Raw genomic sequence first — 16216 nt, forward strand, 5'->3', positions numbered from 1 at the left:
AAGCAGGGCTAACATATTAAGGAGGACCCAGGCAACTTAGAATAATTTATGTTCTTACCTAGAAAGCCTTTAAATGTTTTATTAGTAAGAGCAGGCACTTTACCATAAAGCACTTCTTTAATATGACTTTATTTCATTAGTCCTTTTAGAAAACCGGCCTATCAATTAAACAGGTACTTGTCACAACTTTTGAGAAAATGACTGGAATTTAACAGTGATTCTTATTCTGCTGATGATTTAATTTTGGACGGCTTCCTATTACGATTTATAATAATTAACAATCCAAATGGATTTTAGAAAATGAGTGTCCATAGATCGTTTTTAAAGGAATAAAAAAGCATGCAAATCACAGAGCAAAACAGAAAAATGTAACAACGTTACATGAGAAAAGCAGAAATAAAATTGTATCTTCACTATTTTTATAGAAAAGGCAAACTATGTCCAGAAGCTGTATAATAGCTGGAAAAATTAGGAGTTGACGGATTAGGACTGTGGAACCAGAGTCTGGTTTGGTTTTGAACCAAATGACTATGTTTAAACACTAGCTATTTCTGCTATTAGAAACTCATATTTGAAAGGCAAAATAATATCCTAACAGATAAATGATATACGAAATACAAGGGTAAGAGGAATATAACACAGGTGACGGCGGCCCCGAAACCCACACATCTAAGTGACACAGGGCGAGGCAGGAATGATTTCAACGAAGTGACATTTAGGTCTGCCTCAATAGAAAAGGGAAGAAAGACATGCCACAATGGATCTTGTTCTACAATCTGTAATAATAACTTCCACTTGGGAAATTCTTAAAAAATGGAGTGCTTAGAGCAAACAAGTAAAAGACCGAATTAACGACTACTGTTAAAGTTAGTAAAGTTTAAAAACCACTCATTTATCCTTTACCTTGCTTTCCCTTGGTGTGTGTGTGTGTGTGTCTTTTCAGGGCACCCGCAGCATATGGAGGTTCCCAGGCTAGGGGTGGAACTGGAGCTGCAGCTGCTGCTACACCACAGCCACCCCCAACTCAGGATCTGAGCCAGTTCTGTGACATACACCACAGCCCACAGCAACGCCAGATCCTTAACCCACTGAGCGGGGCCAGGGATCGAACCCGCATCCTCGTGGATGCTAGCCAGGTTCGTGACCGCTGAGCCAGGATGGGAACTGCCTTCACTTTCCCTTTTGGTTACCATAAGTCTGTGGTCTACGTCTGTGGGATAAGTTAGGAGTTTGGCATTAACATCTACACACTATTATATATAAAATAGATAACAAAGACCTACTGTATATAGCACAGGGAACTATACTCAGTATCTTGTAATAACCTATAAAGGAAAAGAATCTGAAAAAGAATATAGATATGTGTGTGTGTATATATATAGATAGATATTTACTATGCTGTATTGAAAAACAATAAAACTGTAGGAAAGCAGTCTTTAAACAAAGAACACACAACAAGAGTGTCTCAAAAAGGGCATTTGCAAAAGGAACCAGGGTGGACGCAACGCACTTTAAAAAAGGATGAACCTTACAACGGTTGCGTGTGCTGCCAGGTTCTGCTCTGCCGTAAGTTCTTAGCTTCGCCTTCAAATACCCAGAGAGGGAAGTGTTACAGAAAAGAAGGTGATGACAGGGAAAATAATTATGAAACTCTCACCATCGTTTTACACCAGAGGCATTTCCAGTCCTGAAGACGGAGGACACTGCCGCATGTTTTGTCACAGACAGCACACTTGGCGCTCACAGGCAAGTTACCCTCGAGCCACTGGTGGGGCATGGCCACCTGCGCAGCAGGAAGGAAGGACAGTCAAGGTAGAGGCTGTGGAGGACGTCATTCTTATCCAGGGGAAGCTACACAATGATGCCTCACTCTATGGAACCAGCAATATGTCTCATGGATGACAGCCATTCATTTCCCCCCATAATTATTGAGCATCTATTATGCCCTGAGTGCTAGGGGTACAAAGAAAAGTAAGACCAAAGCCCTGCCCTTCAGGATTTATAGTCTTGCTCAAGAGAAAGGCACATTAGAGGGATTATCATAAAGTAATCATGAAATGGCATCAGAGATTCACATGCAAAGTGCAGGGGAGGCAAGGTTTCAAACATGGGGGGTACGTTTGAGAGGAGGCCCCCAAGTGGGAGGAATGAACATGTGAATAAACAGCTGGGCTGAGCCTCAAAGAAAATCCTAGTTGGCCAGCTAAGGGTCTACAACACCAGCCCAGCACAGCGGCAGGTCGTAAGTCCTGACACAATGTCCCTCAACACTGAAGAGCTGAGGAAGCTATGAAGGATTGAATTGCAAATAGAAAAGTCACACTCCACCAAAACCATCCCCCTAATCCTGATAATAAACACTCCCACTTAACTCTCCGTTGTAACTGAACTAATAACCGATGTTCCCACTTAATTGCCCCAGGAGCAACCAAGAATAAAGGATCAGAGATGGGGAGCGGGGTATGGGAGACAGAACAGAGCTTACGCCATCTTCGTCCTCTATGATGTCCTTCCCGATGGAGGCCAAGGTCGTCCATTTGCAGTTATTTGTCGCTCTCACTGCACACCTTTTATGAGCTTTGAATTTACACACTGGGAAAAAAAAAAAAAAAAAAAAGCCAACCATTGCTAAATGGTATGTACTTCTGGACCAACAATTGAGGGAAATCACAGCACGAAATTTTTCAGGGATAAGGGGTAGAAGAAAAACAACGTATTTAAGTTTCTAGTCCTCTCCAATAATAATCACGATATTCTAAAAAGCCAATGTGGCTATATGCAAGCTGCTGCGTAGGTTGCAGATATGGCTTGGATCTGGGGTTGCCATGGCTGTGACTGTAGCTTCCACTGGACCCCCAGCCTGGGAATTTCAATACGCCGTGGCTGTAGCCTTAAAAAGAGAGAAAGAAAGAGAGAGAGAGAAAGAACAAGATCATTCATGAGCGTTTTAAATGTAAGTATGTCAAGAAAATATCTAGGCTTCATGAGAAATAGGTTGAGAAGGGTCACAAAGACGGCACTGTCTCTTAAGAGACATTCTTTTTTTTTTGTCTTTTGTCTTTTTGTTGTTGTTGTTGCTATTTCTTGGGCCGCTCCCGCGGCATATGGAGGTTCCCAGGCTAGGGGTTGAATCGGAGCTGTAGCCACCGGCCTACGCCAGAGCCACAGCAACGCGGGATCCGAGCCGCGTCTGCAGTCTACACCACAGCTCACGGCAATGCCGGATCGTTCACCCACTGAGCAAGGGCAGGGACCGAACCCGCAACCTCATGGTTCCTAGTTGGATTCGTTAACCACTGCGCCACGACGGGAACTCCATTAAGAGACATTCTTAAGAGACATTCTGGTGGGAGGACTACACCATAACCAGAAGGAAGGGATGAAGTGGAGCTGCCTCGACACGCATCACTAGTTCTCCCCAGTCATATTATCAAAAAGGCCTACAAAAGAGAAATGAAACAACCGCGAAAGCAGCAGCACATCCACGAAAAAACAAGGAAGCCATAGATGATTTGGAAAACTAACACTTGATTATGAAACTCAGAACCTGCCTGCTACTAAGCTTATCCATCCTTCTAAGGACACACATTATTATCCAAGCATGAATGGATGCTGATGCTGTTTCTGACTTTTCAGAGAACTGTTTAAAAGTAGAGATCATTTCAGTAGAAATGTAATAAGGTTGCTGTTGCTAAATTCAAAATGTAAGGTGGTTCCTTTGCACATGGTTGTTGCATTTCTACCAGTAGACAAGCCTGACTAGTATCCATGAGGTCGAGGGTTTGATCCTTGGCCTCCCTCAATGGGTTAAAGATCTGGTGTTGCCGTGAGCTGTGGTGTAGGTCGCAGATGTGGCTCGGATCTGGCATTGCTGTGGCTGTGGTGTAGGCCGGCAGCTCCAGCTCCAATTTGACCCCTAGCCTGGGAACTTGATGTGCTGTGGGTGTGGCCCGAAAAAGATAAACAAACAGGCCTTATTTGAAGATTTTGCCTTTAAAAAAATCAAAAACCTCATTAAAGATAAAAAAATCATTTTTGTAAGAAAGTGCTTCATGCAATGAGCCTTGAGAATTACAAAGTTACTTAATATAACATATAATGATAATAATAAAATAACGTGGGCTATGATTATTATGGTCACTAAGGAATAGAGATGATTAATAGGCATCTTAATTTGGTGAGGTGACAGTTTTCTCCAAACAAGTTATTCTGAAGTGAAGCACCTATTTCATCTAGTGACCTGTAAAGCCATGATTTTAAAACCACAGAACTTAAAAATATACTGCCATGTAACAGAGTCATGATTCTTTATAGCAATATGCAATCTTTACCACGATGTAAGTGTGCAATAGTGGTTAAGATAAAAATTCCTAAGGATACTTATTGAGATAGTCAACGCTATTGATTTAAAAAAAAAAAAAAAAAAAAAAAAAAAAAAAAAAAAAAAAAAATACATTGAATAGTCAACGCTATTGATTTAAAAAAAAATCACCATTTAATCTTTATTCTTAAATCACTGTGAAGCATAATTGTGCTCTGAAATTGTAATGAACATGTTGGGATTATTTGTGAAGTGTACCTTCTGTCTTTTTTTCATGCATACATTTTGTATATGCAAGGTCTTAAAATAATAATTTTAGTTATTCAACATGAGCCTAGAAGACAAATCAGTATGGACTTCTTTTAGTGTGAAAACAGGGCAGAAAGATTAAACGCGATGGCTTTATACACTGGACCCTGGATTCCATCCTAATACAATGTTATTTACTGTCTTTGTTGACTGAATTTTTCCTGTATTTGCATCTCATATGTTATAACTTTTGAAGCCTCTTGTGTTGTAAGCCCTTAGTTTTATCAAGCAGGCACTTTTACCCAGATTTCGAGGGGGTTTCCAAAGTTTAACTTTGTTTACAATAGAAATATCTTAAATAACCAAAGTCTCATCAAATAAAAAGGCAACTTTTTATATATTCATAAAACCCTTGGGAGTTCCCGTCGTGGCGCAGTGGTTAACGAATCCGACTAGGAACCATGAGGTTGCGGGTTCGATCCCTGCCCTTGCTCAGTGGGTTAACGATCTGGCGTTGCCGTGAGCTGTGGTGTAGATTGCAGACGCGGCTCGGATCCCGCGTTGCTGTGGCTCTGGCGTAGGCGGGGGCTACAGCTTCAATTCGACCCCTAGCCTGGGAACCTTATGCCGCGGGAGCGGCCAAAGAAATAGCAAAAAAGACAAATAAATAAAATAAAATAAATAAATAAAAATAAAAAAATAAAAAAAAATAAAACCCTTGGGATTTTAAAACTTGCTGCTACAGTTCTAAAAATTCTATTGGGCAGGATGCTGCAGATTTACAATTTACCAGCAGAGAAAATGAGTACCAACAGGTAGTCCCCTAAAAATATACTTTAAAAATACTATAATTAAGACTTAAAAAGGCCAGGAAGGTTTCATTATTATTATTATTATTATTATTATTATTTTCTTTTTAGGGCCTCACTCGAGGTATATGGAAGTTCCCAGGCTGGGGGTCGAATCAGAACTGCAGCTGCCAGTCTACACCACAGCCACAGCAACGCCAGATACGGAGCTGTGTCTGCGACCTACCTCGCAGCTTCCAGCAATGCCAGATCCTTAACCCACTGAGCGAGGCCAGGGATTGAGCCCGCATCCTCGTGGATACTAGGCGGGTTTCTAACCTGCTGAGCTGCAACGGGAACTCCACTTGATAGATTTCTTACACAAATGTCTTATACAGTTACAAATGTCTATAATTTATTTGACTGGAAAAGTTGTTTTATTGTATATATTCTCTCATTTCAGTTCCATGCTATTGCATGAGGGATAAATGACTATTATTCCCATTTTTACAGAGGAGGAAACAAAAGCCTAAAAGAGTTAAACTACTTCTCCTGGTCATAGTCGGTAGCGGAGAAACTGGACTGGAACCCAGAGGGTTTCACTATAGAGCTTTGTTTTTGCCCACTAGGCTGTGTCACATTAAATAGCCAAAATAGTGACATAGCTCAGATTTTATAATTTACATGAATTAAACTGTGACTCTATGTCTATTTATTGTTTAATAATTATAGTCAAAGGGACTCTAAAATTTTTTGAATTAGAGAAAAAAGTTAATCACAGTTTTTGTATATAGTTCAGAAAGCAGAATACACAGTAATGGGCTCACTGAGGAATTTAATTAAAGAGATCTAAGGAAGGAAAGGGTTTTCTCCTGGTGAGTATTAATCTATTTTTAAGTGGCCACTGCTCTTAAATTTAAAAATAACCCACAAATCCTGTAATGAGAACAACAGCATAGACCTTATTTTTAGAAAACGTTAAAGGAGTTTAAAAGGATGGCTTCCATGTAAATGAAATGAAATGAAATATTTAAAACAATGCAAACCGACTAGTATCCATGAGGATGCGGGCTCAATCCCTGGCCTCGCTCAGTGGGTTAAGGATCTGGCATTGCTGGAAGCTGCGAGGTAGGTCGCAGACGCAGCTCCGTATCTGGCAGAAATCCTGCCATAAAGTACACACTGTCCTCAGAGAAAATTTTGTTCTCCGTAATCAAACAGAATAGAAAAAGAATGCCAGAAAACTAGAATGACCTACAAAGTCTAAAGAATTTTCTTTCACAGCAGCTGTGAGTCCTTCAGGCGGGGAATACCGCGTTTTGATTTAGACTTCCATTCAAATGATTTTCTGCTATCTTTTCCTGGGCCAAAAGATTTCCCAAGTTGGTCCTCTGTGTGCAGAGCTCTCGTTGAAGCCACAACAAAATTAAAACACTGTGGTCCCACTGAGATGCTCGCAGCCCCCGCTTCCACCCAAGGGAGATGCTTTCCTGAGATGATGTTTCACTGGTCTGTTCACAGATGTACCAATGGCAGCGAGTGGACTGCCACTCAGGTCAGGAAAGAAAACACGGTGGAGGCTACTGTACCTTCGCAGGACAGGCCGTGGGAGGTGACTCCAGAAAGACTCTCTCGGCACACGTTACAGAAAGTGGGTCGGGCATGGGAGCAGGCGTACCAGTTATGCATCCCTGAGAAATGTTCCACATTAAACTGGGCCACCTAGAAATGAGACGTGAGCACAGACTTGCCAAACAAGAGAACAGGACTACAGAGGCTGAACATTTGGAAGAGATCGAGCTACCATTAAAGTTTCAAATCCATCCTACTGTACAGCACAGGGAACTACAGCCAGTCTCTTGGGATAGAACATGATGGAAGATAGCATGAGAAGAAAAAATATATATATATGTATATATATGTATGTATGTAAATATATAGGTATGTATATATATATGAATAGGTCACTACGCTGTATAGCAGAAATTGACATAACATTGTAAATTAACTATACTTTAATAAAAAAATGGAAAAAAAGTTAAATTTCAAATCCATAATTTTAAAAACTAAAACACTTTACGTATAGAAAATGATTCAATATCAGGTTTAAACAAGCTGCTGACTGAATCTACACATATGCTTTTTTTTTTTTTTTTTCACATATGTAGCTTTAGCTTTGGCTAACACACTCGCTAAGAACAGGTCACAGGAGAGATGCTGTTTTACCTCGTAAGGGTCTCTGGTCTGTACAGACTTGAGCGAGCTGATCCAATCCTCCATCTCTTTTCTGTTCTCAGCACACAGCATGAGTCTTCTGAATGGAGTGATTATCTGAAAGGGACAATTCAACCTAATTTTTGCTAAGAACCAAAAAAGGGATTATGGCACAACCTGACATTCTGCCAGGTGATTGCTTTTCTCATCTCTGGGTCCTGCTATCCTTGATGAAGAAAGTTAAGACTCTCTGTAACAAAAATGAATTTGGTTCTCAATATGACATCGGGTGAGCCAGGAAAGGAAAATTCCGAGGAGTCTTTTCTTGCCTTTGAATGCACTGCAATTTACTTATCAGACTTTTTAGCCCTCTACCCAAGGCTATGAGCGCAAATAAGCAGAGTATCTCATTTCATGGGATGTTTCTTAAAAATTGATTTTAAATACAAATCAAAATAATTCATGGGAAGCCTAGAATTAACATGCGTTTTTCAGTATGGAAATTTTTAAAAAGAAAAAACTAGAGGAAGCAATAGGAAATGATTTCATAACTGGCTTATAACGGTATCAAGACTATTCTGTTTTAAATAGTGTTGGGTTTACGGATCATTTTCATGGCCTATTTTAATATGATTTATGTGCCAGATTATTTCTCCCATTGTGTAGAATTCTACTGTCCTCCTCTGTAGTGAGAGTAGGGACGAGGAATTAGCATCGAAGTTGGCTTTAAGGGAAAAAAATAATTGTGACTTTCATCTTTTTTTTTTTCATTTCACTAAAGAAGGCAAATTAATTATGTCAAGACTCTCAAAGCAAGAGGAATCAAAATTTCATGCTGTTACAGCATGAAAAGGACTTCAATGTAAGATTCTGAAATGACTTGAAAGCAGCCCCTATTTCTGCGTGAATACAATATTCTGGTTGAAATCTTGAAGTTGCTAAATCTTAAGCATTTACTGCAAAGAAGGGACCATTTACTTACCTGTGGGGAAAAAAAGCACAATGTCACATTCCTACCTAGAAATTATTTCCAAATGATAAATTACACATTTATTGATAGAGCAAATAATAAACTTTTGCAGATGATAAGCCATGGGATCAAGTGATAATCTACACACTTGCAGTATAAACCAGATTCCCCACTTTATGGAAAAGCAATAATTATTCTTTTTTAAAAAGGAATCTTTCCCCCAAAGAGTAAGCTAGCAGGCCTCCATTACCACTGTTATCTTAGAAAATAAGTCCACTCTTCAAAGCTGTAGAGATCAGCCCAGTCGTAGCTACTCACCAGTCATGGTCTCGTCTCATCTGTCACTTTTTAGGCTCCACAATCCTTCCTTAGACCAAGAAACCTTTAGCACATTGGACAGGCAACTCACGCTTAAATACCCCGGCCAGAAGTCACGTGGAAGAGGAGCATTAACTGCTCAGCCCTGGGTACTTGTTAATTGCATATGAAATGGAACAGAACCTCACTTTTGCATCTTCCTCTGTTTTCCACTACCCTCCCTGGATAAAGCTTATTAGCAATTGGTCATTCCTCTTCCTGAATAAATAGTTAATGCAAAGAGCAATGCCTCCCTCATTACAGAAGAGCCAAATGGATGCTTTATTGCTTCAAAATGTTTTTCTACGACAGCTCATCAAATACAGCAGAGAGGGGTACCATTAAATCATAATATGCTCCTAGCTCCGATGACTGGCACAGCACTCCAGAAAACTCTGTGTCATGGGACTGACGGAATAAATCCAATATTTATCTGAAAAAATATCACCTCTAGCAAGTTTTATTTAATTTTTGGCTATACTATATGGCGTAACGCTAAGGACTCCCCCTCTTTCATTATGATTTTAGAGTGAGTAAGACAAGTATTATTCAGGTAAATAAACCAGGCTTGCTATTTCATCCTTTAATTTCATTTTTTGTTGAATTTTAAGTAAAGCAGAATATCTGATGGTCTTAACTATCTTCAATGCTTTTATATTCTTTAAAAGCCACTGTGAATTCAATAAAAGGAAGGAAAAGAAGGATAGAGAGATAGCTTCTAATTTTTCTTGTAGTTTTTGGAACTACATAAATGCTAGAATCCTCAGAATCCTCAATTCTAAAGGATTTCAGGAACATAAACCATGCATGTAACCCACATGCCAATGAAGTAATATTTTTACATTTGCAATTTCTCCTTTTAAAAAACTGTTTTGTAATGGGGAATAATAAGCAAGTAAATATCCCAACATATATATATATATGTGTTTCTAGGGCCACAAACTCAGCATATGGAGGTTTCCAGGCTAGGAGTCAAATCAGAGCTGTAGCCGCTGGCCTACATCACAGCCACAGCAACGCCAGATCGAGCCTCATCTGTGACCTGGACCACAAGCTCTTGGCCACACCCACCAAACAAGGCCAGGGATCGAACCCACATCCTCTTGGATACTACTCAGATTCACTTCTGCTGAGCCACAACGGGAACTCCCCTAACAACATCTTAAAAGTTTTGGGGAGTCAAAAATAAATTACAAATAATTTTAATTTATAGGCATGGTGATGATCAAGCTGCACTATAAGAAGTCTATTTGGGAAAAAGAAAATCCTTCATAAATCGTGTGATGAAGAGATGTTAGGCTTTGTGGTGGCGGGACCAAAAAATATCTTAGGGAGCAGCCTGGAGGGAGCTGAGCTTAGCTGAAGACGAGGCTGGTTTATCCAGCAAACTTGAAACATCTCTCAGACGTCTCTTGCCTCTCTATGGTAAGCTTTCGTCAGGCCTCCAATCTTCTAAGCCCCCAGCCCATCTTTCATTTAAATTTTTCCCCATCACTGACCTTTGTAGAAAAGGCTATGCCAGTCATGGCTGTGAAATGACAGGCTCTGCTTGGACCCTAACTGAATCTTAGACTGCAGTAGTTCCTTGTCCAAATCTCTAGGAAAGTATCTGGGGAGCTGCAAACTCTGAAAATGATTGGGTTCTTACTCTGAAAGTATATTGTATGTTGGACTCTGTCTTTTTATTATGACAAGTGCATGAGCTGCGGAGATGTTAGGACAGAGGAGAGGGCTATGCCCAGAAAAGACCTCTGAGCCTGGAACTAGAGGACTTTTTACCTTTCTTGAAGGATCTGTGTGGTTGACCTAACCTCAAATGTCCCCCAGCCCCTGGCCTTATCTCAACCCTTGCCCACTGCCCCACAGGACGTTTCTTTGGGCACATGGGAACTTAATCAGTAATTACTTTCTTCAGGAGTTCCTGAAGTTGTGGTGCAGCAGAAATGAACCTGACTAGGATCCATGAGGATGTGGGTTCGATCCCTGGTTTTGCTCAGGGATCTGGCGTTGCCGTGAGCAGTGGTGTAGGCTGCAGAAGCGGTTCGGATCCTACGCTGCTGTGGCTGTGGTGTAGGCTGGCAGGTTCAGCTCTGATTCGACCCCGAGCCTGGGAACTCCCATATGCCACAGGTGTGGCTCTAAAAAAAAAAAAAGTAATTAGTTTCTTCGAACTATAACCACCACTCCCATCCCAGATCCTGGACCACATCTGCCTGTCTTTTCATTCACTCCCACATTTATTGAATGTTTATTGCACGCCAGATCCCAGGCAGAAAAACCAGATGGGCTTTGCCTCATTATGACAGAGACAAGTGCGTAAGCCAGGATCTGCCTGTCTAAAAAAGTGCTGTATAAGATGGAGTACAAAGGGGTGTTCTCTTGTGGTGCAACAGGTTAAGGATCTGGCATGGTCACTGCAGCAAGCCTGAGTTGCTGCTGCGGGTTCGATTCCTGGCCAGGTAACCTCCATATGGGCATGGCAAAAAAAAAAAAAAAAAAGATGGAATGCAAAGGAGAGGATTCTAAATTACTGTCTATGCTGCCTCAAATAATATACAAACGCTACATGAATAGAGATATGGCTCCAATGAGAGTTACTGGCCTATGAGAATTAATTCAACAACACTTTTTATTTTTTGTCTTTTTTTTTTTTTTCAAAGAGTTACACATGGAAGATTCTAGGCTAGGGGTCAAATTGGAGCTATAGCTGCCAGCCTACGCCACAGCCACAGCCACTCAGGATCCAAGCCATGTCTGCAAACTCTATACCACAGCTCACGGCAACATCAGATCCTTGAACCCACTAAGCGAGGCCAGGGATCAAACCCAAATCCTCATGGATACTAGTTGGGTTCGTTACCACTGAGCCACAACGGGAACTCCCCAACAACACTATTATGTGTATATAAATATCAAGACTTTCTCAGTCTAGGAAAGCATGTAAATACATAAAACACATATAAAACAATCTGGCATTAAATATATAAAATTCCATTGAAGAGTAACATAGTTAAAACTAAATATCTAAATGTGCACATGAAAAAAATACTGCACTCGTCATCTCTCAGTGAAGGAATCACAGATAATTTAAATGCAATGTTTTGGTTAGCTTGTGATTTCTAAAATAAATATGTAGTATTTCTGCAATAAAAACATTCTTTATTTATTTATTTTTTAACTGACAGAAGAATGGGAACTTGGAATTTAAAACTTCACATTTTTGCAAAGCAGGAGTTCTCAAGCTTGACTGCCCCTTAAAATCACCTGGGAGACTTTCAACCCCAACATCCAGCCCTGACTCCATACCAATGAACTCAGAACATATGAAGAGGGGACCCAGCTACCAGTTTGTTTGTTTTTAACTCCCAGGAAATTCCCAAGGGCAGCCACGTTTAAGAACCAGGGTTCCAGGAGTTCCCGTCGTGGCGCAGTGGTTAACGAATCCGACTAGGAACCATGAGGTGGCGGGTTCGGTCCCTGCCCTTGCTCAGTGGGTTAACGATCCGGCGTTGCCGTGAGCTGTGCTGTAGGTTGCAGATGTGGCTTGGATCCCGCGTTGCTGTGGCTCTGGTGTAGGCCGGTGGCTGCAGCTCCGATTGGACCCCTAGCCTGGGAATCTCCATATGCCTCGGGAGCAGCCCAAGAAATAGCAAAAAGACAAAAAAAAAAAAAAAAACCAGGGTTCCAGAGACAGGGTATTGCAAACGCCCGAATGGAAACCACTCGTGTAACAGCAGAGTGATTCAGGGCCTAAGCCTTGGAATTGGACGGACTTAGAATGACCACCAAGAGCATCCTTCTTATGCGTGTGGCCATGAACATGATTCCTCGGCTCCCTAAGCCTCAGTCTGGCATCTGCAAAGTGAGGATGGAGCAGAACCTCACAGCTCTGCAGAGCGTGCTGGGGATCAGTGAGACAATGCAAGAGGAGCCCTCAGCACAGGGTCGGTGACGCAGCCAGTGCCCACTGAATATGAGCCTCACCACTCGCAGCACCAACGGAAGTTCTGTACATAATTCCAGGTTTCTTCTCTAGTGCATATGTTTGCGGGGTAAGTGCCCTCCATAAACAAAACTAATAGGAGCTTAGGTCAGGAATGGAGGCATTTTGCCAATGACAGAGTCATGGACTAGTCAACCACCAAAGTAGAAAGATAATGACCTATTCCTTGGAAGACATTAGGATAATATCAACAGACAAAATAGGAAAAATTGGTTCCCACTGAATTGCCCGGTCTAACCTTATCCAAAGCAGAAATATCATGGCAAAAGGCTCACCAAAGAGTACAGCTGAGAGACTTTTCAGCATGCTGTCTCTAGTAGGTATCATGTCTAAATTATTCAAGATAGAAGTTTACTCCTTTTTTGGGGGGGGGGTCTTTTTACGGCTGCACCCGTGGCATATGGAGGTTCCCAGGCCAGGAGTCAAATGAGAGCTACAGCTGCCAGCCTACACCACGGCCACAGCAACGTGGGATCCGAGTTGTATCTGCGACCTACAACACAGCTCACGGCAATGCCGGATCCTTAACCCACTGAGCAAGGCCAGGGATCGAACCCGCAGCCTCATGGATACTAGTCAGGTTCATAACCCACTGAGCCACAACGGGAATACCGAGGTTTTCTTTTCTTTGAATGTGGCTGTAGGCAGAATTGTGTATCTTATAGCTGGACAGTGAGGGAGATTCTCTGTACTGGTTTTTGCGTTGTTTTGTTTTTTTGGTCATACCCTCGGCACATGGAAGTTCCCCAGCAAGGGACAGAACTGGAGCCATAGCAGTGAGAACTCAGAAGCCTTACACTAGGCCACCAGGGAAACTTCTCTGGCAGTACTTACTACTGGATCTTTAGTGATGAATCCTGGACTTCCCTGATTGAAATAAAAATTCACATGCAGGAAAGAAGCCCTTCTTGGAAAACAGGACAGAAAGTTTAGTTGTGCTATAGCAATTTTTATTGTCTCCACTTATTATAACTTAGGGGCTATGATTTGACTTGTGGCAACTGGGTATAATTATGTCTTCATAACACTAGGTTTGCTATACCTGCAGTTGCCAAAAACTCAGTCTTAATATACCTCCTTCCCTTCCCCTTCATAAAATCTATACCCATCTCTTAAATGAGGCATGTTTCTCTTTTTCCCCCACTCTTCATTTATGGAATGAAGTCATTCACTTTGACAACTGAAATGTGCCCAACGGCAACACAGTTGCACATCTTATATGTATCTTATCTTATACATCTTATTATGAGAACAGAGATACTTACTCCCATACTTCAAGAAGTAAACTTGGCTCTGCAGCCAAGAGCACAGGTCCTCAATGATGTGTTGGTACCTGAATCAGGCAAGAGTTTATTCCAAACACAGCCAACATGCTCCAAATCAGATTTGGTGAATCAAAATCTTATTCTGGGGGAGAGGCTAACTGCCAATGTAACTGTCTCCTGGCAAAGCCATACAGGTAAATGTGGTGCACATCCATTTATCAATATCAACCATGAAGGGTAACAGAAGCATCCAACTTTCCCACTACTCAAGGGAGGATCTGGTCTAAACAATGTAAAGAAAGCAATTTTTGGGGGGGCTCACCGAGGCATATGGAGGTTCCCAGGCTAGGAGTCGAATCAGAGCTATATAGCCTCGGACCTATGCCATGCCAGATCCAAGCCGCGTCTGCAACCTACACCAGAGCTCATGGCCACCCTAGATCCCTAACCCACTAAGCAAGACCAGGGATCGAACCTGCATCCTCATGGATGCTAGTCAGATTCATTTCCACTGAGCCACGACGGGAACGCCCTCTCTACTTCATTATGGTTGCCTCAAGCCCCATCCGTTTTCTAAGATGACAACTACTGATTCAAAAGTAATTTTCCAGAGGTGTTGATAGCTGATAAAGGTTTATTTTCTCCAGTGGGTGCTTGAATTTTAACAGAAAACTAATAAAAAGGACAGTGTCACCACAAATGTATTTCTGGCACCACGACCAAAGAAAGTGCCACAGGTATTTTCAACTGAGAGCGTAATTTAAATCAGTAAAAAAGAGAATTTAAGATTAGGAAGAGAACTTATCATCTTGATACAATACCATGAGCCTGCATTTTAGAGCCATAAATGCTGTGGAATCTGCATTCAATGCTCCCAGAGAAAGAGACTAGGTTCCCTGAATTCCTGGGACACAACTTTCACAGTATCTAAAATAATGTAAAACAGGAGTTCCCGTTTTGGCTCAGTGGTAACCAACCTGACTATCCCTGAGGACGCCGGTTCGATCCTTGGCCTCGTTCAGTGGGTTAAGAATCTGGTGTCGCCTTGAGCTGTGGTGTAGGTTGCAGACGCGGCTCGGATCTGGTGTTGCTGTGGCTGTGGTGTAGGCCGGCATCTACAGCTCCGATTCGACCCCTAGCCTGGGAACCTCCATATGCCACAGGGGCAGCCCTAAGAGGAAAAAACAAAAAGAGTAAATAAAAGTAAATACCATAAAATAACTTCTAGAGATGTGATGGATGAACAATAAGACTGAGATCACCTGGGAACTCACACACATATGAGCACCTTACAATCAATCTGCAGCTGGAATTTATACAGAAATGCTGCCATGCAGGCAGCGCACCATGTCAACTGGATGCTAAGTCATCTTGCCTGGTAGGTGAACTAAGGTCTTCCGTATTCCCTTTCAAAAGGATCTAAAAATCCTGTCAGATGTCCTTTCAAAACCATGGTTAGACTCAGACAACACAGACAGGCCCTTTACTGAGAGTCAAAGAGGATACCTGAAAATCACTTTTGTTTTTGGCTGGGTTATTGTCCTCCTGGTTCATCAGTCATCTTAACTGAATAACAGAGCACTGATCTGAGCAGGCATTCCTGTAATATAGGCTAGGAAGCATCAAACCACCCCACAGGCTCTCAAAAGAAAGGGACAGACATTAATCATGACACGAGGAAGTCTATCCCAAAGGTGCTTCTTTTCCTAAGAAGTTATATAGCATCTGGCTATAATACATATTTCAGAAATCCAAATTTCAATCCAACAATTACCTACACATTGCTACACATGAGCATTCTGGAGCAGAAGATGATGAACTTGTCCTCACTTGTGACAAGATCCCACTGAAAAAGCAAGTATTGAAAAAGTTATTTCGAATGCAAAATTTTCGTAAATATATAAGACAACAATTCTGAGAAATCGACTAATTACAGAAAGGAAAGACACCTGGGTGAGAGCAGAGCATCTCTGCCAAGAATGTTTGCCTTCTTATCTACAGGGTCACTTGACCACATACTTAGGGCAAAAAGGCAACATCTCCCAGATT

General features: G+C 41.6%; 1 protein-coding gene across 1 annotated transcript in view; it reads right to left on the bottom strand.

Annotated features, from left to right (window-relative positions):
• The window catches only part of DGKH (diacylglycerol kinase eta), a 198533-nt gene that overhangs the window by 83250 nt on the left and 99067 nt on the right, over nucleotides 1-16216 (bottom strand). The window contains 4 exon segments of the mRNA XM_021065624.1: nucleotides 1658-1783; nucleotides 2486-2592; nucleotides 6948-7080; nucleotides 7585-7689. Coding sequence (XP_020921283.1) covers nucleotides 1658-1783; nucleotides 2486-2592; nucleotides 6948-7080; nucleotides 7585-7689 — 471 coding nt within the window.

The sequence above is a fragment of the Sus scrofa genome, chromosome 11, assembly GCF_000003025.6.
Source record: "Sus scrofa isolate TJ Tabasco breed Duroc chromosome 11, Sscrofa11.1, whole genome shotgun sequence".
Classification (NCBI taxonomy): Eukaryota; Metazoa; Chordata; class Mammalia; order Artiodactyla; family Suidae; genus Sus; species Sus scrofa.